The sequence below is a fragment of the Poecile atricapillus genome, chromosome 4, assembly GCF_030490865.1.
Source record: "Poecile atricapillus isolate bPoeAtr1 chromosome 4, bPoeAtr1.hap1, whole genome shotgun sequence".
Taxonomy (NCBI): domain Eukaryota; kingdom Metazoa; phylum Chordata; class Aves; order Passeriformes; family Paridae; genus Poecile; species Poecile atricapillus.
In genome coordinates this window covers 63,150,487-63,177,700 of record NC_081252.1, presented here as the reverse complement: position 1 = coordinate 63,177,700, position 27,214 = coordinate 63,150,487, and the positions used below count along the sequence as shown (strand labels likewise).

The window sequence follows — 27,214 nt, the reverse complement described above, 5'->3', positions numbered from 1 at the left end:
GTACTTGAGCTAAAGAATAAGAATTTACATAAGTACAGCTAGCTTTAAAGTCTCCAATGCCTATAAGCATCATATGACACTATCTTCAGTGGCAGCTGAGCACAGCTTGTTGTTGAGCAAACATATGCACACCACATGAAATTGTTAGACAGTGAGAACTCTGACACACTGTTTCATGTGTATTTTTAAAAGAAATAATATTTATTTAATGACTGTGGTATATTTTATTAGGTTTTGCTACTCAGCGAAGTTTCAGTGACATTTAGGTAGGCAAGGACAAGTTTCATTTTCATCTTAAGTTAGAAGGTAGAGTGCAAGATAAGCAAATTGGTCAGTTGTCAGCGTATCAGAAGTTGGTCTCAACACCTTCCTGTGATTTAATATGTTGACATATTCTTGTATCCTCAAAGTGAAAATGCTGAAAAGATCTGTGGAATGCTTCATTATATTATGTGGAGCTCTGTGCTCAAAAGGCAAATCTGATTCTTGAGACATCTAAATAAGTGTTCTATTTATATCTGTGCAGATGAATCAGTGACAATAAGGCAGGAGACGTCAGCGTGACTTGAATGGATGTTTGAGGTAGCATTGTTCTCTGTGGTTTCCTGACTGATCCTTTCCGTCAATGAGTGTTATGGGAACGGATTTGTAGAAGTCTATGATCTCTTCCACGGAATTAAATTTCTGGGGGAAAAAAGATAGTAATCAGTGACTGAAAAATAAAATTGCTAGGTGATTTAATCTATAACATTAAAAAACTTGCAAATGGCAGTATAAAAATTTTATGGAATTATGATTAGATGAAAGCAATTCTAAAAGGAAAAGCACCATATTTTGGTCCTCGTATTTCTTTTTTATGTCTCTGTCATGTGCAGGACAAATCAGCTAGCTCCTTAGAGCAAAAAGGGAGCATGTCTAAGCCCTGGTAATGCAGTAACACCTTTAAGAGGTTGTGATGCCAGATGTGATGCCAGATCTTGAAATGATGAAGCAACCATAAATTGTTATTAGCTTTTTTCTGCCACAAGTTAGACTTAATTATCAGTATGTGATATTTTACTCTGCAAGTTTCAGTGTACCTTATTAAAAATACACTTTGTTTTCCCATTGAGTTCATTGAGACAGTTACTATAGAATCTCTCTGAAGTATGGAACAAGAAGCATCTTGTTCTCTCACACCCAAAAAATGGCATTCTCCAAACAACTCCTAAACTGATAAAGGTATGGTTCAAGGTTGCTGACCTGATTAAACAGCAACAGAAAGCTACCCAAGATGTTTATTCTCATCCGCCCTAGTGGAAGAATCCCATTCCAATTATTAGTAGTCCTTCAGTTTAAATATTTCTCTTCCCTGTGTGTACCTTCTAAGCTCTCATCACACCACAAAGCTCTTATCACACCACAAAGTTCTCATCATATCAGTGTTTTCCTCTTGAGCTAGTCTTTGTACTCACTGGTATTAAACCACCAAAACTGCACACCGTAATGAAAGCTTACTTTGACATTAATACTTATCACCTATTTATATAACATTTACTGTAAACATGGCTCTTCATTTTACACCTGGTAGTGTCTCAAGGCAGTGTCTCTCACCCCCACCTGATTCACACCTAGTTTGTAACAGCAGAATCTGATTAATGATATGATTTGGTGAAACTGTTCCTATATTAAGATAAAAGTTATTTGATCTCAAAGCCCATATGGTAATTTTCTAAACTTTTGATAATTTTTACTCATATGCATTTGTTTTACTTTGTTGTTTTGTCTTATGTTCAAAGTCACTCTTGCTACTGAAAACTGAGCCAAAACTGTGGTCTGTATTTCATGCCTTATGAAAGTAATCTTTACTTTTTTATTTAAATTAACTCTTCCAGCACCAATTCTTTTCATGTTGGTGGGGAGGTCAAAAGGTATACTATAATTGTTCATCTGCTTAATTAGGCTTCACTAGGTTACTGCCACATTGTTCATTTTTGTAGCTCTTTGGTAATGGGTGAAAAATGTCTCAATTTTATGTCCTTGACTCTTTTAATGGAACTCCATATTTTATAAAGAGGTGTAAAGACACCTAAAGATATAAAGATGAAGAAAATTCAGTATTTGACTTGTTTCCCTTCACTGTGTGAAGATACTCAGCCCATCTTTGCTGTCGTAGGAATTTCCTATCTGCAGGTCTCCAGATATTCTGGAGAGATGGGAATAGGGTCTCAAGGGTTGCTCATGAAAGGTGAAGTTCTGAATTGTGTTGGGAAGCTGGTATAACTTTGGGCTGTGTTGCATATCCTGAATGAGACCATTCATCCCTAGGCTGTGGACAAGATGCTTGTCTTGTAAATATCTCTGAGTTGAAGGTACTGGCTATTTGTTGCGCCTCTTTTCCTGGCAGTAATACCCCTGTCAGTGGGAGGCATTGAGGCATTGTGGAAGTGCTCCCTAACCTGCTTGGACTGGCCAGGCCAGTTTGGTGGCTGCTGAAGGTAGGTGGAGCTGATCTTTTTGGATCACATGGAAATGAATCGAGTGAAATGGTGTGACTGCTATGACTGATAATTTGAGGATGAAAAGTAGCTGCAAATGCATTGGTGAGGATGGAGTATCTGTGGCTGGAACTGGGAGATCCAGAGATACACATCAGGCTCTGCTCTAAACTTCTTTGTAAAGCAGGTACCAAGCTGAAGAGTAGCCTACTTCTGCCTTTCATTTTTACACATTTTTCACTGCATTGGGAGTTGAGACTGATGCTACATATATGCTAAAACCACGTATTTTGCATGTGGCAGATCTAGTTTTGAAAAAGAGATAAAAATATGTAAATTTCATATCATGATCAGCTTTAAATATGAGCAAGGTTTGTATTTAATAATTTTCAAAAGAATTATGCACATGAAAAAAGCCAGTGTTATAGGGATCTCTGGATCTTTAACAGTGAAATTGTCAAGTAGAGGAAGGCAACAGCCAAGTAAAAGGTACTCAGAGTACCAGTCTTGAATGTAAATTCCTAAATTCCATGTATGCGTCATTTGAGAATCTGATCTTTATAGCTTTATGTAATTCGGCCTTTAGAAAGCTCAGTATGGTATATCAAATATGTATGTAGGTGTGAACATCTGTGGCTAAATAGCTAGCAAAAGATGTACCTCCACTAAGAGAGTAAGTGATTTTCTTATTTTTTACCTTTCTGCTTATTATATTAGAGTTTAATACTAATTTAGCTGCATGGAACTTCAGTTACTTTTACCATAAAAATCTGATCATCATCCTCTTTTTTCCCCCCCTTATGACCTTATAGGGCTACATGGGAACTAATGATAAAAGCATTCATGATAGTTAAATGGCATTTTAAAAAATAACTGTTAATTTAAAATATTATTTGATGATACAGTATGTTAACAACTTGTAGGCTGTATAGTAAAAATCAAAGGTTGCAATAAGATAGGAAAAACTTTGAATAATTATATTTATGTGTAAGGAAAAATGTGTTTTTAATGGATGAAAACAGACTAATTCAAAAGTGAAAACACACTGCAGAAAATCTGTTTAGACCAAACCTCTGAATAAAATCACCAACTGGGGAAAAATGTAATAGGTCTGCACATATTCGTTGACGTTTAGGTTTCTTTCTGTTTGGCTGGTGAAGAGGGAATATTCAGCTAATCTAGATAGAGCAGCTAGGTGTGGCTGCACTGCAAGATGTGGTGAAACAAAGGGTATCCCTGCAGAGGGACAAAGCAGAGTGCTCTGGAAGGCTTTTTAATGGGTACTAAATGGGTACTAATGGGTACTAAAAAATTACAGGAAGCAATTTGTTAATATTTCACAGCCTTACAAAGTGTTTTCACTTTCTTTTGAAAAAAAGCCCTTAGATGAGCTGCAAAAATGGAGGTGACTGTTTTCAAGAAAGAGCCTTTTTGGGGAACGCTTTGAGACTGCCTGAGCTCTTCTGAGCAATGTTGATGCCACTGATTGTTCATTACTGCATATGTTCTTTGTGCCCAGTTCTATTTTCATGTCTACTGCTGAGAATAATGCATAGGAGTGGAAGATTGCCATCACTGTGATTCCCTGGCACGACACTTAATTGACCAGCAAAGAAATTCTGTTTGGTTTGTTTTTTTTTTTTTCTGTTGTGCTTTATTTGGAAGATTTGAGTTAAAGAGAAGGAATTCTCAAAGAAGAAGGCATAAGGTAGGCATGATTACAGATTTGGCCTGGTAGAGCCAAGTCTTGGATTCACTCTGTGTTGTTAACTAGATGCTTGGAATCCTTATTTTGGAGTTGTACTTTGCAATTTGACTTGTCAGTCCAGACCCACTGTTTAAGATATGTACTGTCTGTGCAGAAGTTGGAACAAACAACAAAGTCATATATTTTGGTATTTCCTGAGATGGGAGGGCTTGTGTTCTTCTTTTTAGTTCAGTGAAAATTCTTCATGTGCTGTTCAAGTGATTTTCCAGTTACCTTAATTGTTAAAGCTGTAAATGTAATGAAAATTTAGTTCTGTGTCTTTATTCTCTTGTGAGAATACACACATACTCCATTATGCTGTAGCATGTCTTATTTTTCTCATTGTTTCTGTTCTGAGCTTGTTTGTATTAGAGTCATTACAGGAAGACTAAACAATGTCAGAACCATGGAAAACTAAACTTGCTTTCTCCTAAGTCATACTAAAATTCCAGGAAATCATCTGGGAATTGCAGTTCAGAAATGCAGCCAGTGCTTTACAGAAAACTGATGGTCACTACAGCAGCCCCAGTACCTGCAGTATAGTTCTTGGTGTGCGCAGCCATTTAGCTTCCAAACTGTTTCATTCTGCTTGCATAATGAAGGATCTTTTCCCCCGCTTTGTGTGAGAAATGCCAATGTCCTTGAAGAACAACTTGCCAGTAAACCTTGTTCCTCTTGTGAAAGCTCATGAATCCTATTCCATGTTTTCTAATAAAAATTCTAATATAAATTTTGGACCAATCAAATGCCTTAAATTAGCTTGCATCATTTTGATTTCAGGCTTTTTAAAGTCTATCTATACAAAAGGTAAGTTCTGCAAAGAATTGAAGTGCATAAAAAGGATATAATTGAAGATTCTGCTACAGAATTGTAATATATGTCGGTATAATTCGCGTTTTATTGTACACATATAAAATCAAGTATAAAAACATGTTTTATGTAAAAAAACACAAGCAGCTTGAGATTGCAAAAGCAGCTGCTGGAAAACCAGGAATTTGTGAGAGGATGACCCAGCAATTAAGATAACACAGAAGAGGTGGGTCCACCCGAGCAAGATAAGCGCTCTAATGACCCAGTAATTAGCGCCTGATACCAACCTGATCTGATTCTCCAAAACCATGCATGTCAATCTCGGTTTCACTAAAAATTACTCAGGTAATTACTCGGTTTCCTGAGAAAAACTCAGCATGATTCTACGTCTCAAAGCCTGCTTCCCAAAAAAAACGCTCAAACTTCATGTCCTTCTCAGAAAACTCATCAGCAGTAACTTCATAGCCTCAAGCTGAAAAAACTCTATAAAACTCAGCTCTTCTAAAGACAGTTTGTGAACTTGGGGGAATCAGTGCAACAGAGGCTGATTCAGAGTTCACCCAGCGTTGATCCTGGGCTTGATGCTGACAGTGATTGTGGTTGTTTCCATAACTCAATTTTGCAAATTTTTCAATAAAATACTTATTGATAAATTTGGCTGCATTTCATTTATAACAGAATCTTTGCTGCTTCTCCTAAGTTGGATTTTTGTCAGTGATTTGCATAGCTAATAACCCATAGGAGTTTGTTGCTTTGCATTTTTGCTCTGCAGCTGAGCATTCTTTATGTCATGTTTTTATTTTTTATTATTTTTTGTTAAGTTTTGGTTTTAGTTTTTCTGAGCTTTGTTTTGCAAGTATCACGTTTATATAGAGTTGACTTTCAGTTTTAATGTTTTATTTTTTCTTGTGTGAAAGACTTGCAGATACAACATTTATTATTTAACCATATATGTAGAATAAGAATTAGACTCTTACCATGACTATAATTGAATTTAATTATATAAAGAATCATTGCTCGTCTAAAGGGATTTTCTAATTGAAATTTACCATATCTGAGAAACTGATTGCTGGGGACCCACATGATTTAATTGCTTTTGAATATCCATGACAAATGTTGTCCTATTGCTTCATAGCACCAGGTCCTGCTGTCAGATATGTGGAGTTGTATATATTTGAAAATTCCTGCTTAAATTATCACAAGTTTAAAAATATGCTAAGATAATATATATACCAGAAAAGGTAGAACATCTCTTTCCTTTTTACTTTGGGGGTGCTACTTAGAGTATATAGAAGGATTGTTAGTACTTAGGAAATTTTTACATTGATTTAAATCTGAATTTGAGCATGGTATGCAAAATTTGGTTTTAAGATATTATGTTGAAGCTGCTTGAAACTTGAGACATACTTAAAATTAGGGTATTGTGAAAGAAACTTTAATAAAACAACAAGTTTGTTATGTGTGAGTGTTTGTAACCAGTATTTAGTATTAAGAACTTGTGAAGTCCAACATAAAAGCTACAGGCTGTAACAGCAGATGGGGTTTTACTTACACTCTCTCCTCTGAGCCCTGTTCCCAACGCGTACTGTTGGCTTTCTTCCAGAAAACGTACTTTAATGTTGTACACTCTTCTTCCATAATAAACAACCAAAACGTATGGTTCAGCCTTTGATTTCTTTGAACAATCTCTAACCAAGAATGTCTCATCCTGTTGATACAGATTTAAATTATAGGTTGTATGGTTAGTTCACAACAAAACTTGTAAGCCATTGTGGACAGCTTACAGGAATTTTCCCCCCAGGAGTTTATATCCCAGGTTTTGAGATAAATGGTACTCACAATGTTTTTCTGTAACAGTATCTTCTCTGCTTTATGGCGATCATATTCTCCAACATACCATTCACATTTGTTTAAATCCTTAATTTTAAGATAGCATAATCAGTGTATAAAAATTAACAACAACTGGCAGAAGCAAAACCAGATTCTATCTCATCTGCCTTAAAAGCACATTCAGCATAGCATATAATGGTAATGCATGTATATTGAGAAGTCCTATTAGGAAGTGTTAATCAAATCAAACATTTAAATTCTTATCCATGGTTTCAAGAGCTCATATTGGAATAAAACTTGTCTTTTTATGTAGCAAAGCTGGTCTTTACCTTTTCAGTGGGTTGGGTAAGGGATTGCATTTCCTGTTTTATGAGCAGATGTTTTGGTTTATTTTTGCATGCTGCATACGATGTAGGAGGTAGTGGCTTCCTCACTTTCAAATTATCTACACTTATGGTGGAACCTGTAAAAGTAAATTCAGAAGGAAAAAAGTTGCATTCTTAAAAGTTCTAATTTAATTTTACACTATATTTTACTAGTAATTTTGAGAATAGTACTTTTAGAGCATTGTGATATTAACCTTTAAAATTCAGAGCTTCCAGTTGCAAGTGGTCTTGTGCTAATGCAGCATCAGTGATTTCAGATGAATGCCCCCAGAGATTTACCACATTGGTTTCCTGATGGTTTTTAATTGACTTCAATCTGACAGGCTATTGTGCACATAGCAAAATAATAAACTGTCAGTAAAACAGCAAATGCTAAGTAAAATACTAAATATGGGACAAGGATAATGGTTCATTCTGTTCTGCTTTCACCTTTTGAGTCCCTTTTATTTGTGTTGGATCCCAGTTGCTGTCACATTGGATCACATTAAAGCTCCTCATTATTCCATTTGCAACTAGCAGTGTTTCTACCAAGCTTTTGAAACCTCAGATGATTCAGAAGTTCTTCCATGCTGGAGAATTTCAGTGTGCTCTGTGACTTGTTTCAGTTAACAGATTCAGGAGCAAGGGTGAGGCTGCTCTCACATTAAGGAGGAGGTGTTGGTCTTTGGCTGTGTGTGCCTGCTCCATACAGTGCTGCTGGCAAGGGCCTGCAATAGCTGAAATCCTCCCAAATCAAATGTGATTCTGTCATTATTCTGACCTGCTGGCTGTAGGTTTAGGGCTGCCCTTTACCAGCTAGACCCAGCTCCACAGGTCTCTGTGGGGCTAAGGGAGTGCAGGGCTTGGGTCAGGAACACAAGAAGTCATGTAATATGGGAGGCTTGGGCTGGCTGAGGATGCAGCAGAAACAGCCTGAGAAAAGCAAGGGCTTCCTTTTCAGTGTAAAGATCAAATGTAATTTTCAGATATACGGCATGGGGAAAAATTGTTAATTGAAGATAAAAACCACCATATCCTGCTGTATAACAGAAAACAGTTTTGTGTGTTTCATGCAATGCTTGTGGGAGAAATGATCCAGTGTCCATTTTAAAAGTAAATGAGAAAAATGTGGTTATCAATGGCTTCCATCTTTTCCTTCAGGTTATTGTCACCAGAGACAGTGCTGTTTGTAAGGGTGGTGTTTTCATTGCTTTATCTGTTCCTGCTTTGCCAGTTTATTATTTTTATGCTGGTATGTAGCATATTAAATTTTACTAGGAAGACTTTCTTTTACAGAGGGGCAGTGGTTTTCATTGTTCCATTCATATATGTACCATGTTCTGATTTATAACTGCATTACTTTTGTTTTTAAAACAAGATCCACTGATAGCAGTAGACAAAGAGCCATGATCTTCAGCAGGCAATCAGTCTGCTCAGTAATGAAATCACTGTTCAAAGGGCTGGCACCAGACATCAACCTTTTGTTTCTGCAATCACTTTGACTTGTCAAAATGTGATTTTTTTTTACTGTTCAGCTTATTGGATCATGATTTTAGCATTTTTGTTCACAATGCATTTTTAGTGGCTATCCCCAGAGTTGTTTTTTTTTTAAAGAGACCTCACTGCTAGGACCATAGTTGCTTTATGATCTGTGCTGTGTATGTTTTGCGGATTTTTTTTTTTTTCTGGTATGTCTTAAGGTGTGGGACAAGAAAGGCAAAATTCTCTTGCAATGCTTATGTACCAAGTCTGGCTGAGGTGGAGCTAACAACAGCATGTCAAGAAATTAGATTTAATAAAATTAAATTTGTTCTTAAAATATTTTTAAGCCAAACACAGACTTCAAAGGCAATTACAGGGTAGCAGGGGGAAGGCTCAATATTTCTTCTCTCCCTTGCTTCCGGAGGGCAAGGAATTGACAGGAGTGGAAGCTCTGGTAGGGATGGTAGGAATAGTCTGAAGTGGTAGCAGCAAACAGAGACCTAGATGAGCTTTATGGATTTTGTAAAGAAGGATTTTTAGTAGGAATCCAGAGGGAGAATGTGTAGAATTGCACCCCAGCACAAGAAGGAAGCGGCTCAATGGAGGGAACCCACCAAAATCTGAGAGCTGGGGCCTGTGAAGCAAAGCTGGGGGAGGTGGGCTTGGTTAGCCTGGCAGTGACCAAAGTTAATTTGAATCCTACTTGATCTGAACAAAACATGCAGTCCATGTGTTGTTCCTGTGGTATTTGTGTTTACTGTAAGTTCGTGTTGCACACTCATGGGTTCTTGGCACAGCTTAGGGGTTTGTTTCCTTGATAAAAAAGGGCGTTTGCAGAGGCAGTGAGAGCAGAGTAAAAGTGTGCTATGTAGTCAAGGACAGTAGGAAGTGCATTGAAAATCCTCAGTGCAGACATACAAGCATAGCGACCTGAATCTCACTCTTATTTTTCCATGTTTAGTTTGGCTTTCAGAGCAATCTCTGGTTCTTACCTGATTTGCAGATGTTTTTAGAGCTCCGTGTACATTGAGGGCTAGGAAAAAGCAATGAATAAAAGTAATGTCAGAAACGTATTTCTTCTGGTGGCAGTGTAAGAGTCAAATTAGAGAGAAATGCATAGCTGTTCTTCCCCAGAATACCCCTTCCTCTAACTGAGGGCAGCTTTGGGCCAGGTTTTGGAGGGTATTTTTGTATTTAGTGTCTTTTGACAGATTTCCCTTATTTTCATGAGCCACTTTTTAAAATTGTATGGAGTTTTTTTTTTTTTACTCTCCATAAGAGTTGCACATTTTAACTGCATGTGCAGTGAAGCACAGTTTGCTTTTGTTCACTGCTAATTTCAGCTGATGTTCCCAGTGCCTCCATAGGAAGACCCAGGGAGCAGTTCTTCCTTGCCTGTTCTTATTTTCTAGACCGCTCCTGAGTGGCCAGTTAGTATTTTGTTTTTTTACACTGGGAGGAATATTGACCAAATAACTTCACATAACAGAAGCATAAGAAGAAATAGAATACTAGGGGTCACAAATATGGTCATATTTGCTCCATACAATAATTTTATCCCAGAGAAATGCCATTGTTATAAACAGCGCAACATGAGACATTCTGTATTTGTATAGGAAAGATGTTAAATTATTCATATACTTACTATGCTGTCTCCTATACTTTTGGGGTTTTGTTGCATGTTTCAGGAGAAAAGATATTACAGACATTTAGAAAGGAAAGATTTGTATAGGTTAGAAAAACAAAGTAGGTCTAACTACAGAAGATTTCTATGGAAGAATGATCAACTTTTAGAAAGCCAGGTGTATATCCTTTGTAAATAAAAATAGAAAATGAGGGGGAGAGGAAATGCTGGGGCTGGAGATAGCAGAGCTTCTTTATACAATATATTTAACACCCTATCACAGAAATAGCAGCAGAAATGTAATACAGCAGCATGCTATTAAAGATAAAAATTGGCTGTGCAATTACAATAGCTTGAAAGCAATTCCCAAAGATGGTTCTTGTCATACATCAGGGCAAAACATAATATATCACTGCATGGCATCAGAAAATGGTATCATCTTGCTGTTATTGCATAGTGAGGTATAATTTTCTAGGGCAGAATGTTTAGTCCTTGAAGCATCCAGTACAAACTCATGGAATTTTATTCCTACCTGGCTTCAGGAGAATGCTGTTGTGCTTGAAAAGATACTTCAGGTTTCTTCCCCAAACTTGTAACTATTAGTAAAAAGGATAAGAACTTAATATTTCCTCTTTTGTGTAACTGACAGCATCAAGCAACTACTGTGAAATAAATTAAGTAAATTCATACACGAGGGTGAAGCAATTCAATAGAAAACCTTAAAGGGCTGTAATCAGTCTGGCTTGAATGAGTCAGCTAATGGTTTCAGGGGGAAACATTTGGGCTAGTACTGAATGTTACATGGGGGACATTACAGGGTTTGCTGATGCCAAATATGTTTTAACATAATAGTAAATCATGTAGAATGTTGAAGTAGAAGCATGTGGAGAGTTCATAAATCCTTTTTATAGGACAGGATAGGCATTGAATTTATTAATGCAGTCAATTCTATTTCTTGCTGAAAATCAGGAAATGGTACCTTAATCCACAAAAGGAAACGCCAGAGGAAATTATGAACTCATTAACACAAAGTGTAAACAGCATGAAAGCCATGTACCCTGTATCTATCTTCAAAGTATTTTGGAGTAATGTTGTTTGTCATGGACCTTTGTGCATGTGGACACAGTGAGTGGTTTAAGCCATTTTTTCAAAGCTGTATATACATCTAAAGAACTGACATGTTTTTAAAACTTTGGAGGTTTCAATTTTTATTTTTAAACTTTTTTTAGCTTTAAAAGCCTAAAAATTTTCAAAAACAGTATTTCAAAATTCTCACCCTCAAATAACGGTAGAGCAGCAAGATTGAGAGAAGGGTGATATCCTCTGTGCAGATCTCTTTTGGATATCCTTCTCTTGGTTTTTTAGGCACCAGCACTCCTATTTTCCCCAAAACCTTAAGACATTTGCTTAGGGCAAATGTGACACCGTGGCTCCACAAATAGCTTCAGCTAAGGCCAAGTTAAGTTTCATTTTTTCTGCTGCTCATCAGCAACTGTTGAGGTCTCTTGAACTCTCTCTATTCTCAGCAGATGTATACTTGGGGGATGTCTCTTGTTTCAGTTAGAATTTTAATGGTTGAGTATTTAGTTTTGGAATATAAAGGAAAGACAACAAACTATTATCATATTATTGAATACTGACCTTGCTCTCTTCCAGGTGCCTATAATAAAATGATAACATAGTAAATATTTTTCTTTGGATTCATAACTTGAATTTACCCCAACAGACCCAATTATCCACCAATTTTAAAATAATTTATAGGCATTCAATCATCACCTGATCACTTTGTCAAAAACCTGGGCTGAAACCAGTCTACTAGCAGCAATGAGAATTGAACTTCATAGGGGTGTAACTGAACATGTGGTTTACTGCAAAGACCACCATTTCATATAACTATTGTGTATTTTCTTAACTTACAATATGATTTTCCTGTCTTGATCTTGTATTAAATCGAGATTGATTATGGTTAACAGGAGAGACACTATCCAAAGATTAAAATCAGTCACTTACTTTCAGGCTCCTTAACTGACAATGCAATGTCAGTTGCATTTTACTGTCTTGGCAGATATTTCATTCAAAATCACTGTGTGGAGAGTCTTAATCCAACATATTATGTTAAAAATAAGAATGATAGGTTTCTAAATATCAGAGTTTGACTCCTAAACTTTCACTATATTTCTGAATTATTTTGATTCACAGATCAAAATGATGGGAATATCAATTATTTTGTTTGTTAATTTGATGTGTTTTAAGATTATAATTCAAAAACATTAAAGAGAAAAATAGTTTATTTTTTGTAGATATTGCATTTTGAGCCTTCCTTATTAGTTACTTCTCCAATAATGTTTACCTATTTCTGCGGAATTTCAAGTCTTATTCAGGCTGGACAAGACCCAGGCAGGTCCTAACCCAAGCTCCTGCTTAAAGCATGGAGAACCTGGGGTCTCAGGGCTTTAACTGGCTGGGCCTTGCAAACCTCTCAGAATGCACATTTCACAGCCTTCCTGGGAAAACTCTTTCAGGGCACTCATAATTCATTTTTCTTCCCTATTTCTGATTGGAATCTTCATAATTTCTAGATTGTTGTCTCTTGTACTTCCACTGTGCACTCTGTAAAGCACCATGCTCTGCCTTTTTGACAAACATCTCTCAGATGCTGACTGGCAGCTGTTGGGTTCCCCCAGGCTGTCCCCTCTCTAGGCAAAGGGATCTCATCCCACCAGACTCATTTCACAGGGCAGGTACTGTGTCTCCTGGCTGTCCAGGTGACCCTCTCTGCTCTGTCAGCTTCAGCCTTGAGCAGTACTCAGGTGTTGTCCAATGAGTGATGAGGAAAAGGGAATGGTCCTTATGAGTGATGAGGAAAAGGGAATGGTCCTTATGAGTGATGAGGAAAAGGGAATGGTCCTTATGAGTGATGAGGAAAAGGGAATAGTCCCTTCCCTCGATCTCTTGGCAATGCTGCTGTTGACAGAGCTTGATACGCTGTTGGCCTTTATGGCTATCAAGGGTTCACCAGTGGCTCATGCTCAGCCTTCGGTCCCCAGGCCTTTCTAAGCTGATCAGAGGGTTTAGTTCATTCTTGGGTAGCATTTTGCCTTTGTCCTTTCCAATTTCAAGAGGCTTCTCTCCTGCAGTGTGTTAGGGTTATGGTGAAGGGCAGTCCTTCTCTCAAACCTATTGATTTACTCTTCGGTGTCTGAAGCCCTGACAAGGGCACACTCTGTCTTCCCTTCCTCCAGGAGGCCTTGATATCTATATGAATGGGAAGTGATCAAAATTAAATTTTTTCTTTTCCATGTCATGAGACACACAGTATTTCTCCTTAAGATGTAGCCAAACTAAGAGCCTGTTAAGAGCTGAAGTATTTGTGCAGCTGTACAGTGTCCAGCCAGAAATATTAATTACAGCTGTAAGATATTTATTTTTCTTGGGAGTGTTTTCATATTTGGTTTGTAATGAATCAGTATCCAAGACAAAAGCTTTTTTTTTTTTAAAATATTGTCTTTCCTGCCAATATATCATTTTTTTTAAGCATTGTGTTGATTACAATATTGCTATCAAACCATGTTTTTGTCACCATCTTTCAAATTAAAGAAGCATCTAACCAAGAGGAGTGAGGTTTGGGGCAGTCTCCCAATCAGAACTGGAGAAGGAAAACTCAATGGATTTAGAAGTTAGACAAGTCTGTAGATCTGTGCTACAGCTTGCTGTGGAAGTAAAATTGGGATTAACTACTATAGATTCCTTTCTTCTGCTCCCTTTAATGAGAAAAAAAAATTAAAACCAATTCAGTTTGGTTTTAATTCAACACATTAGTGCATGAAGTAAAACATTCAGTAAGAAGTTCAAAATGTTATAAATTATAACCTCTTTCCAAATTTTACAAATATCCTTTAACACTCTCCATGATTGTAGGGACTAATATCTCTTAAGTTTTATAGGAAACCACTTGTCATAACTAAGCTCCCCTAAACCATTTCCTCTGCTTTGCTTCACTGGTCTGAGTAGAAAGTGAGTGGGGAAGGAGAGGCAAAAGGGAGCTGGGGGATAGCAGGCACTGTTAAAACTGGATTTTAAATTTATCCATTTTTGTTTCATATTGAAATGGATCATCTTGCATTTGAACTATTTATATTACATTCATGCTATTACACTGCTCCATTGACCTTATAATTTCAGTTTGCTGCTTGTAAAAAAGTTTGTGGAATCTCTCTGAAGGAGAGTGTCTCCTGCTGCTCACTCTTCACAGGCATGCCCATCAGGCAGTTATGAGAGATGTTTTATGTGGAAGGTTGGATAGGTAGCTTTGCAGTATGTTTTTATGTTTTTATTTCTTCAAACAAATTCAGGAACTTACCCCATTTAGGAAGCAGCAGTATTGAAATTGCAACACACATTAAAGATGGACACTTCTGTGACACAAAGCTACTATGACTCTTACAGGTTTTTTTAACCTAATAGGCTAAAGTACTGTTACAAGAGAAGCTGTGTAGCTGTGGAATGTGTTTGGCTTTTATGGTCTTAATACATACACAAGATGAATACTTACTTTATTTGATTCCTTAACAGATGAGTGTCTGGAAAAGAAAGAATAATATACAAAACATTCAATTATGATAAAAAAGTCACTTTGGGTACCTTGTCACTGATGATTACATCATCACTGAAAACTAACAGCCCTTTACAAGGGAAGGATTTTGCTACTGCTATAGAAGTTCAGAGGCTGGTTATTTTTGTTATATGAATTATTTTAAGGAGAACTATCTTGGACTTCCTTAAGAAAAGAATAGTGTCCACTGAATTCAGTATGGTATAATACAGCTTTGTTAAGGATTTACACTGGGGAAAAAGAGGAACATCAACTTCAGCACTTTTCATCTCATGCCAAAAGGTCTTATTACACCCTTTAGAGTAAGCTGTAAATGGAAGTAAGTTCCTTGAAGACTGAAGAACTTAAAAAATGAAACACTCATGGAGCTGAAATGGAATGTGTAGAGGAAAGGAGGTGCAAACCAGGGAAAGCTGAGTGGAAAATGTTCCTCGTAGCCCTGATTAAGTAGGTGTTAAAGTATTTTTCTGCTTTCTCCTGATATGCCTGATCGATCATCCTTTCCCAGGAAGGAAATAATTTCCCTCCAAAAAAAAATGGACAAACTATTGAGTCTGACATCTTCCATTAGATGTTTTGGTTATGATGAAAGCTTACGCTTTTTAGCAGCATGTATCTCCTAATAAAAGAGACAGAGGACCAGATTTTGCAAGCAATTTAGCTGCATAAGGTGTGAATAAGCTTCTGGTAATTTTTGGAAGGCACTGAGATTTAGTTCCTTTTTAGCCTATCTCCTGGATTGAATAAATATGGCAGTGAGATGCTTTGCTAAATCAGTCAGAAGACAAAAGGAAGATCTGGTACAGGAAACCCTGGGAGCTATTTTTCAACAATGACAAGGGCTCTCTTCCTTGTGCCTGTGTTGAAAGCATTGATCAGCAGGGAGACCTGAGGCAAGAAATTTGGGAATTATCTGTATTATTCAAGAAGGTTAGGAGAAAGGAGAGGAACTGTTTTGGTTTGGATATTTGTTTTTGTGTTAGTTTCTTCAATTTGTTAGCTTGGTCTCCAGGGCTATTACTTAATGTGTGAAAGCCGGTATTCAGGACATTGGGTGTGTGGTAAAGTTCTGTGACATTAAAGATGTGTTTGCAGGGCTGGCCTCCACCTCCAAGGCCCTTGCTTGGCCTGCTTACCACGGGCATATAAAAATTTCAATCATACCAGAGCTTCTAAGATACATTCCAAGACCCTGCACTTGCCTATTTTTTTATGAAGCGATGTTTTAGAGTGTATAAATAATGATGTGTTAAATTTTGTAAGTCTTCCAAATTTTGTTGGAAAACAGGACATGCATTCCTAAATCACATCTGTGGTTGGACAGCTTTGCTTACAGTCTGGGAAAGGACTGTAAGCTGTGGTGCTGTACTCCTTCCCTCTGCAGCTCATATGTATGTTTTCTCCCTACAAAACTGTAACTGGACTGAGGACGGGTGAGAAATATTTTGAGTGAAGTGCTTGTGGGAAATTTGTCAAGTGCCTTTCCCAAATATTGTGTGGTCTTATTCTGTTCCACTTCGGCCTTACTCATGTGATAAAGCCTCTAGTACAATAGACATGACATGTATTTATATTACAGAATTTGGGTTTATAATAGGACTTTTTAAATCCAAGTGCTCTGCATACTGATATCTGCTGGCAACACGGATTATAACATTTCTCACAAAGCTTTCAGTCTGTGCTGCCCTGCCAAGGGAGGAGGTCTGTCAGGTCTTGCATCTGAATATGAAGCTACTTCATATTAATAAAATGTCTTAGCAACCAACAGCTTTTGGAACTTAATCCATGAAAAAATGTAAGCACCATTCAGGAAAAAAAACCCACCCCAAGAACCAATTAGTGCTCACTCATTAAGTATATAGTTAACTTTAGCAAAAGATTGTCTGCTTGATTTGTAAGCTTATTTTCTCCCCAAGGGATTTGAAGTGACCTCTGTAAAATGGAGCAAAATTCCATCCTGATGAGCTGAAATTGAAATAATTTAAGGAAGGATGGACAAGATTGACACAGCTTCTGGCTACTATGTGTTTTTGTCAAGAGTCATTTGAGCATCGTACCCTGTGTCCCCTGGATCTGTATCATTCCTCTTCCCAGCATGTGCCCAACACTGTGCCCCGTTATGAATGTGCATTTTGGTCAGACAGCAGGAGTACATGCACATATGTGGCAGTGAGCAGAGTGTGTTTGTGCTCACCTGACCAGGCACGTGTTGTGTGGAAAAAGCATCCAGACTCATAACCTGCTGTAAGCCTGTGCTGGGTCATAGAGCTGGGCACAAGTGGTTTGTGCTTCAGGTGGATCATCCTCACTGCCATGTCAGGATGCTGGATGACCACGGGCCTTGTGTGGCTGAGGAGTGCAAAATGGAAAGGGCAAGAAGTGATTTGTAGCCTGGATCCATTGGTCTCATGGGCTGAAGCCAGACTTCTGCCTACAGATGAGTCATTTCTTTTGCTGAATGTAATGTCTTTGGGATGTGGAGTGTGTTTCCCCATCACTTGATTCACTAACTGTGCTAAGTAAATAGCATTTTTGTACTTAAAAGTGGTTGCAAAACCTGTAAATATTATTAAAAAAAATAAGATAAATCTTAAAGTGTTTGTGAAAATTCTATCTACTTTTCTACTCCTTTACTTTACCAATATTTTGTCAGTTTTTTCTTAAAAAAAATGCCAATGTCACGTTATACTAAATACCACTTCTCTCAATTATTCACAGCTGTCTAAAGAATAACTTTCTTAAGTAAAAGCACAGAGGTGTGATGGAAGTAAAATTTTGTGGTTTGAGCAGGGAGAATGTTTTGATTCTCAGGGAACGAAGATGAGGAATGTACTGTACCTTGTAACTTTTGCTGATGTTGGAAAGGTGGGATCTTGGCTGAGTGTGCTCCTCTTGTGAAAGACCTGGCTGCTTATGCTTGGCTCTGGAGGAAGGGGCTGATACTGCCTTGGCAGCATCTTCAGAGGCCTAGAGAAGTCAAAGGAGAACTTGAAGAGCTAATAGGGAATAAAGGATGTGCAGGGACTGTGAAGAACTTTAAAGCACAAGTTGTAGGAGTAAGTGACTGGAATTTTCTGAGAGTATTTCAATGTATTTGTGCTGAGCCAGATTCAGCTATTTAGGGCCCTTCAACAGCAATAGTAATATTAGATAATATTCTACATTTGCAAGACGTGACTGCACTCTGTTTTGTGCCACTATATAGTGCTTGTGTGTGCCAAGCACAGCTCTGCAGTGTGGGTATTTCCAGGTGGGTATGGCTGTGTATACGGTCCAGCCAGGGAACACTGCAGTTTCAGACACAGAGGGGAAAATGTTCTTCATCCCAGAAAAGTCACAGGTAACATGGCCTGCTGTTTTCTGAGGGATGTGGGCATGCCCTGTGCTCTGGGACTGGGCAGTCACAGCCCAGCTGTGACTGGAGAGGTTGGCTGGACAAAACTGGAGGTGGGTGCATCCAAGGTGCCTGGCAGAACTGCCTTCAGTGGTGCTCCTGTGTGTTTGCACAGTACATACCCAAATTAAGTCAAGTGAGAGAATGAAGAACCATTCTGGCCACCATAATACAAACAGAAACAGATAGTGAAATTTTATAGAATAATGGTTGAGAATGTTCTTATTCCTGCACTATTTCAGTTTTGAATTTGTGAAATTTTACTGCCCTTTTATGCCATTTCATATTTTTTAGAATCAAATCTAAATAAGTAATGCTCATCATATTTTAAACTTTTTTATGTTTTTTAGAGCAGTCAATGTAGGCATGGAGGAATAAACTTGCCATTCCTAGATGACCTTAAAAAATCCTAAAAAAAGGATTTTTTAAAAATTATAGCAGTTATTATTTGAGGTTGACAAAATCAAGAAGTGATTAATTTTTTATTTGTGGGCATATTATAGAAAAATATATTTTTGGAATAGAGCTTGATCTGTCTTCTCTGGGAGGAAGTGGAAATATTCCAGTTGATTTCTATACATGATTTAGATGTGTAGCAAAAAGCACTGGCAAATTGATTTAAGTGAGAATGGAGTCAATATTATCACAGTGAACAGAGCCTAAGGCACCAATAAAACTGGTGGAATATTTTTTTTTCCCCAGCAATTTATATCTGGGTTGACCCAGATTCAATATTTCTATGTTTTTGACTTGTCCATAGGCACGGCCAAGTTGTTTTCGAAGATGCAGGCCTAAACTCCTGCTATGAACACTTAGAGCTCATGCTTTGTTTTCCCTAATTCCATATCAGAACCTCTAAGTCCAAGGAGAGCCAGCAGTGAAAGGATGCTGGCTCACTTCCAGTCACCTCATTACCATGAGCAGCACAGATGGATGTGAGCATTCATAAGCACTGGTTTCCCTGGGGACCTCAGGTAAGTGATCTCTGATGTGATCTTACCGTGGGGGAGGTGTAGGCTCCTGGAAAAGAGAGGAAACAAAAATCTCTGTAAGCTTTTTTCCCCCCTCCTTAGTTTACTAGAGAGAAATGTGAAGAATTTAGATTAAGTGTCAAGAGTCAAAGGGTTTATGTGCTCTACAGCACAAAACATCATGCTATAACATGCCATTTTAAAATCACTGAGGAATAGAAGACATCCCCATGTGAGTGCAAGTGAGTGAGATAATGTAGGACTGCAGATAGGAGTTCTCTTTTCCTTTGGCTAGTGCTAGCAAAATGGCAGCCTGCTTTTAAAAATCTATTAAATGGCAGTAAAAATTGTAATTGATGAGAGATTCTGCTTACCTGATATCCATGTGTTTTCAGTCTTCCTCCTAAAAATAATTACAAATAATTCTTAGTAGAGTGCTGCCCATATAATTCACAAATGAAGTTACAGCTTTTTTCTGATGTTGTTGTTATTATTATGGGCAGTCCAACTCCATTCCTTGTCTTCCCCTGGCTCTATCTCCAGAACTCTGCTCTTGCTTTCAGAATGAAACATTTGAGGGTGATGTTTATTCAGGTATTGTAAATTTAAATATTTTTCAGAGACTTTGTAAATATATATATATATATATATATATATGCTCATTGAGTTAGGGATACATTTTTTGTCTGTTTTTATGTTTATATAGAAACTTATAAAAAATACTAAAAACCAATTAAATCAGTTCTATTTTTTTCAAATATACCAAAATATGATTATTTAACATCTTGCTAATCTTATTTTATTATGATTTTATTATTATTTAACATCTTACTAATAAAAAAATCTTACTTCATTTTTGCTATATTGAAATATTTTTCATAAGTTCTACATGCTGAAATCCTAACTAATGCAAATGACATGCAGCAGATCTCAAGCTCTCCTTCAACTAAACCATAGCAAATTGCTCTGAATAAAATAATGATACTGTAAACGTTTAACATTTCTAGAAAATACTGCTGAAAAAAGTCTTCTGTGCTATTCATGCCATCTTGTGGCAAGGCCACTTAATAACACTGGGCATGAGAAAAAATGTTAGGGTATATTTAGAAACGGTGTAGCTATTATCTAAAAATAATAATGTCCTCTATAAGCACTATTCACTCAGGAGATACTAAAAATACGTATCAGTTGTGTTCTCAAACACTGGAGTTTGATTTACCTGCCTGCACTGGCTATGGTTCATCTTAACATCAGCACACATCACATGGAGACATGTAAAACCAACCTACTAAGTCCTGGTGGAATTCAAAGCTTTAGATAAACTGGCAAACTGTCCTTGCCTACTGATTTCTGCGGATTTTGAAGCTGGCTTACTCTAATTTATCTCAATTCAGTTTTTTCCAGGCTACGTGGGGATTTGCTCACAGGAATCAATCTAAACTTTCATTTTCAAACTGTATAGTGCTTACTTCCTCATCATCTGTAGGAATTATTTCTCTACATTTTGCATTATAGTGCGAAATAAGAGGGGATAAAAAGCAAATGCTGTTTTACATGGAATTCTTTGAGTTATTTTTCTGGCTGATCAAATTATACTACTTTCTAAAAATCAGCTGTTACAGCAAACACAAAAGGGTCACATTTTCTTGGCTTGGCAGTTGCAGTCTTTTTAACCACATTACCTTATGATTCAAAAATCTGAAAATGGTAAGATAAAAAATACCATTTCTTTTCAAAGATAATCAGATATTTAATCCTTCAGTAGCTGACTTCATGATGTACTGCTACATCCAAAGTTAATTAAGTATAAAAAAGTGTATAGAAACCTGATTTTAAAACAATATTAAAATTGAGTAAAACTCAATCAGAGGATTTAATATTTGAACACTTCCTTAGATTATTGAACAATAAGATAGTCTCTGATTTCAGCGCAAGAAACAACAAAAATTAAAGGTACATTTTGGACTCAAAATTAAAGGATTTTGAAGCAAATTTAGGGTTAAATGTAAAACAGCAGAGGAAAAAAATATGCTAGCTGATGTACCACACAATTAGCATATCCTGAGTAGGTGAACATTGTCAGAGAGCCCTTTTAAATAGTCACCCCTCTAGGATGTAAATCCCTATTGGGAATTGCTGAAGTTGGTATTAGTAGTTAAAAATAGTTATTAGATTATGTTTTACAATATATTAATGGAAAAAACCGGAGAAGGATAGGGAGTGAAAAAGAATTACACTGTAAGAAGTAAAGCACAACAGGTTTTTGTAGTCTTTTGGTGGAAGAGTTCAGGAGACATTAGCTTCTCCCTGCCCCATTTGTCCTTATAATATGGTGAAAAGGAAAATCTGATTTTTAAACTGAAGGGTTTTTTCCTCCCCCTGTAGGAATGGGAACTCCTGAGATAAAATATGTCTCCTTCTGTAAATAATTACTAAAGTTTTTGATGGTTGAAAGAGTATTGCAAAATTTGCAGGATGATTGTTTTGGAAAGCAGCTGCTGTTCTGAAAACTGTGTCTGTTATATCACATATGATCTCTGCCTAAGTACAGAAGGTAAATGTGGAAGTAACAATTGCTATTTCTTTTTGTAGAAATGGGTAGGTTTGTTTGTTTTTTTTAATTATACCTTTTACATTTGGCACTGTTCTCCCCTCCGGATCAAGTGTGCAAATCTGTTAATAAACCAGAATAAAGATGTGATGTTAGTCACCATTCTTGTAGCTATGGCCAGTAGAAAGGGAGCTGCTCCTGGCTGGGATGCCTGTGAGACCCACAGTCAGCAAGGGAAAGCAAGAGGCAAGGGCATCATGCAAAGTGAAACAGGAACAGCTCACAGGAACTTGGGCCAGTGATGTGGCTAAGATTTTAAATAGCCTGCACTTTGGGGGGTATTGCAGAAAAGGGGAAATCAGTTTGTGAATACAGTTTAGTATCTTTACTTACAGCTGAGTGTTGAAGGGGCCGAGATGGGTTCTCGCTCGTTGGGGAAGTGGTACCTGAAGGCCTTAAGCAACGTTTGTCTGCAAAAGAGGAAGAAAAATCAAGCCTGAGTAATTCAGTAATATGATGTTTGAAAAAGGAGGGGGTCTTAATGTTCAAAATGTGTTTTTCAGGTCAGATCTTGCCATTTTCATTGAAATTATTTTTCTTTTTTTTCCCGGACTTAACAACCCTTTTAGCAGCTGTCTTGAGGACATAAGTATGACCCTGGTAGTACCCTTATGGTTAACCTCCCCACTGTGGTTATAAATAAGAACCTTCACAAGCTGGTAAACAGTTAAGGCAGATATTTGACCTTAACTGTGGTTAGATTACTGAATTGGTTTTTCATGTGAGCCTTTACTCTTGGCAATGCCGTCATGTTGTTCTGGTTTTGTGACTGTTGTAGAAGTTTTATTCTCTAGGTAGTATTTTAATTTTTACTTTAGCTTTTAATAAAAACTGCATCCCTGGCTATCAAAAAGAAATGTTCATGTTGTATGCTAACATGTTTTTCAGTCATTAATTTTACATCTCAAGGGCATTTTGATTGTATTTATCTGGAAAAGATGGCAAAGATGATAGCATTGAATTTTACCCTTTTGAAATATATTTTCAGTCCTTTCCTCGCTCTTGTATCTTGCCACATTATAGTTACTGGGCATAATACACAGGCAAAAAGCAGCTTTTTGTTTATTGTGTTTTACCTGAAATCACAAAACAAAAACTAAGTCTTTTGGCTATTTCAGGACAATCTTACATGAGCAACAAAAGATGCTGACTGCTAAATGAAAGTTTTTCCTACTAAGATAAAAACTGTATTTGGAATTCACTTCAGGTTTCCAAATAAAATGGACAAATTAGTCTTGGAACATAATGTAAATATCTGGTTGTTCAGACTGATTGTGATCCTTTCACACACTGATGAATTTACTCACTTTAAAATCCATCTATTTGATTAGACATCAAACAAACTCCCACAAAAAATGAGTAGCAAATGTCATTGCTGACTTTGATGTGAACTGGAGCAAGCTACCTGGTTTATAGTTTCCAGACTTTCTCACCTAGGACTCCCCCCCATTTTTTTAACTATTTAAAACCTCTAGAGTGTTTATGTTGTGTTGGAGCAGTGCACAGCTAGGATGACATTTCACTTCCATAAATGGGATATTAATTGGCTCTGTATGTTTAGACATTAAATGTTACTTAGAATAGCTTTAGTAAACCAAAAGGTGATTAATGCAGCTACCTTACAAGGTTAAGAATGCTTGAGAAATACACTCAAAGTAATTGCTTATTACTGCTATTTAAAACATCAGAGAACACCTTTAGAAAGAATACTACATTATCATCTGGAGGAAAGTTTAGTGTGTTCTTTAATATGTTTCCCATCTTAAAGGTTTCTAGGCTTGAATAGCAGTGAGACTTTCTGAAATGGCTGTGGGTTTGATCAGCCAGATTTTGCACATTCCATGTGGAATGGGATCATAGAATTTATCCCATTAAGGTGATACTAAAATTAAAAAGCAGTGTGTACTTATTAATTTAGTATCATTTAATGAAAATCAGGGTAACTGTTGAATACGAAGAAGGAGACAAAGCTCTTCTATGTTTTTGCCTACCAGTGTTATTTGCCAGTTGAACCATTTAATTAAAAAAACCAAACATCTGGACTGAAAATTCCAAGTCTGTACTGTTCCTATATAACTCTAGGTTTTGCTCAGTTTCCACAGACAGAAAATGTTACCTGCATATTCAGATTCTTGTAGAGGTTTGGCAGGAAGGATTCTCAAAGAATCCATGGCCTCCAGCATTGAAGAACTTACAGTCTCGTACATATTTTCCTCCTCCTCGGGTAGCTTGGAGGAAAACTGTAAGTCACTCTTGCCCTTCATTGTCAAGTATTTGCTCTGGATAGAAGAAGAGATACACAGATAATACAAATAAATTTAAGTTCAAGATTGATTTCAGTGTTGAAATATATGATTGCCGTAACCAGACATTTTGGTGCATGGGAAATTTTCTGATGGAAACTGAAGGGTTGGACAGTAGTTGAGTAAGTGGTTTGAGTACCTAAATTTTAAATTTAGATTCATGAAATGGCCATTTGGGAGACAGTTTAATGTCTCTCTGAATTTTGCCTCTCTGCTTTTGAAATATAATGAGAGTGTTTAATTTATGATCATTGCAGGCATTTGAAACTGTATCTTTTATTTTAATATTATCCATGTGGTATTTGTATTGTACTGACTGTTTACATATGTTACTTGCAAGAATGTATTAACTAGCTCATCACAAATGTCATGCTTCAAAATAAAAACATACGGTGTTTTGGGGAATTTGTGCTAACAAATGTGCAGTCCAAGTGAATGTGCTAGTGAGTGTGTATTTAACAGTGGAGTCCATGGAAATATGGTGCTGAGAGTGACTCAGGATGTCTCTGGATCTGTCCATACACTTGTATGGGTTTGTTCAAGGTTGTGTTCTGGAGTGCTGCTCCACCCTTCATCCTCACTGTTCACTCACTGAAACAAACTGCTGGCTTCCTTCAGCACAGAGCCACATTGCTGCCAAGGAAACTCACCTGAGGGTACTCCATGCCTCTAGAAGTCATATTTTGTTACCAACAGTGTAGGTGCATCCATGCACTTGGATCTTTGATGTTTCTTTTATTCTCAGATTTATTCCCTGATGTTTGTTTTATTCTCATTAGTAATGGGGAGTCAATAGCTTCCAGATGTATCTTTTTCTACCACTTAACTGCCCTTTCAGTTCATGCTTTTTCTCTTAAGTGCTAAAATTTAAACCAATTTGTTTTACTCTCCAAGGACACTAAAAAAATTGATTACTGTCCACTTTATTTCAAACTTTATCATGCTAATGCCTATAATTATATAATTATATATATATATATATATATATATATTTTATTCTTCTCACTAAGCAAATATACTTTAAATCTTTCCTGGATTGTCAACCAGAGACAAAAAGACTTTGAATCTCATATCCCCAGTGTTACTTTCCTGTGAGCTCACTCCAGGTTTTACACATCTTTGTTACAACATGAGGCAGACCTCCAGGAAGTGTTCTTTACAGTACATTGCAGGGTGAGGTTTGTCTTTATGACAGTACATAAAAATGTCACCACACCCTAGACAGACCCCTGCAGGGTACCTGAGTTTTCAGGCTCTTCTCTGAACAACTCTTTCCAGTTCCACAGCAGACTACTGTCAGCTAGGCTGAGAGTGGCTATCTTTCCAATCAGTTGTGCAAGCATTTTCATCTGAATGAAATGCACTTTCATCTAGACCAGGCATGTACTTGTGAGACTGTCTTCTGGGAAATATCAGAGGTGCAATAAAAATCAATATATATCACATTTACTGTTTTCTTTTTCATTATTGTAGTCATATTTCTGCTGAAAAGGAAATTATTTTTAGTTTGATGAATTGATGAGATGTTCTTCATGTTCAGATTAACAATTCTTTGCATAATCAGATCTATTATTTCCAAAATATGCTTTCAGATTGTTTAATAGTCTCTCCAGGTACCCGATAAATCCTCAGGATTTACTTTCTTTCTTGGAAGAAATTGCAGTAACCACTGTTCTTTTCCATAATTTTAGGAACTCAGGACTCTGGAGAATTCTCAAAGATAATAAATTAATATCTCAGAAATTTCTTAAATAATTATTTTAAGTGTCTTAGCATAAGTAAATAATTTCCTGACCATTCTTTCCCCATTCTCCTCTGTGCTATTTTTGCCTTCTATTTGGTATTAATTTCACGTAGTATCTGATTGTTATTAATCATTCTGTGAAATCTGAAGCAGTCAAAGTATTGATTGCATCAAACTTCTTTAGTCATCCTTTATTTGTCCAACTTTTCTATTAAAACATAGATCTATGCTATATTTTCATCCTTCTGTGATTAAAAAGGTATTTATGCTCTTTTCTTATATGCCTGAACTGAAACTCAAACCCAGATTTTGGATACAAATGGAAAGACATTGAAATGTCCACTGTTTGTTTTTCAGCTTTCATTTGTATTGGTTACATATTTAATATTGAGGTTTATGACTTACATCCTTGTTCAGCTTGACTCCTGTTATTTTTACCTGATCTTATGATAAAGGTGTATTTTAGATTCAACCCATAGATGGAGAATTGGCAAGTGAGTCACTTCTCCAGTCTAGATCCTACTAAAAAAAGTAAAAGTTCTCATCTGTATTTCACAATTCTCATGCCTTATTTTGCATTAAAATCCAGTGATGAATGCATTTTTTGTTAGTATTATAGCCCAAGTGATATTAACATACATCAGGAAGTGAAAAAAAAGTAAAACTTTAGGAAGAACATGTGGTACTTACAGAATGATAAGTGTTAGCAGGAATAGTTCTCTTTTCTGTATGAAATGGAGAAAAGCTGTCAGCAGGTCCCATTCTGTAGTAAATTATACAATAGCTAATACTTATATAAAGGAATAAAACTCTGCCAACTGCAGATTTTAGAGTATTTGTTTACAGTATTTTAGAGATACTGGAAAGAGGACATAAAGCAGGTCCAACCATGAGTTTGTGGACCTGTACAATGCATGAGGAAGTAGCTGTGTGGAAATGGGATTCACAGTCATGAGCATGTCTAAGCCTGCCCACCAAAAACACCCAAAGAAGGATGTGCTTGAACTCCTCTCTCTCTCCTGAGTTTTGCTTCTTAGTGCAGAACTTTGAGATCTATGGGACTCCTGGTCTAGAAATCCCTCTGTGGATAGAAAAGTGTTTTTGTTCTCTTCATAGCAGAAGGAAGTCCCAGATCTGAGGAGACTCCAGCTATCAGGCTATAAACTGTTCTTGGTGGTTTGTCTGTCCAGGAAGCTGTCCCATGGTGTAGCCAGGAGAGCATGAGCTACAGGGCCCAAGAGCTG

General features: G+C 36.9%; 1 protein-coding gene across 1 annotated transcript; it reads right to left on the bottom strand.

Moving 5' to 3' along the window:
- Positions 1-164: 164 nt before the first annotated feature.
- On the bottom strand, positions 165-24,193 carry CLNK (cytokine dependent hematopoietic cell linker). The gene is made up of 14 exons (XM_058838847.1): positions 24,040-24,193; positions 22,257-22,333; positions 21,940-21,985; positions 19,687-19,715; positions 19,342-19,361; positions 17,786-17,914; positions 14,888-14,915; positions 11,977-11,995; positions 10,868-10,931; positions 9,704-9,744; positions 7,194-7,327; positions 6,874-6,951; positions 6,587-6,742; positions 165-684 (listed from the first exon to the last, which is right to left on the bottom strand). Exons 1-14 carry the CDS (start codon positions 24,185-24,187, stop codon positions 556-558), a joined length of 1,098 nt encoding a protein of 365 aa, XP_058694830.1. The 5' UTR covers positions 24,188-24,193; the 3' UTR covers positions 165-555.
- Positions 24,194-27,214: the final 3,021 nt, after the last annotated feature.

What these genes read in the sequence shown, in the direction of transcription:
- CLNK (XM_058838847.1), bottom strand. Translation starts at nt 24,187, where the DNA reads ATGAAGGGCAAGAGTGACTTACAGTTTTCCTCCAAGCTACCCGAGGAG. An exon ending in TAAAAACATCTGCAAATCAG is followed by an intron (nt 7,328 to 9,703) that starts GTAAGAACCAGA and finishes TTACTTTTACAG; the next exon opens with GTTCCACCATAAGTGTAGAT. An exon ending in TTACCCAACCCACTGAAAAG is followed by an intron (nt 6,952 to 7,193) that starts GTAAAGACCAGC and finishes CTTAAAATTAAG; the next exon opens with GATTTAAACAAATGTGAATG.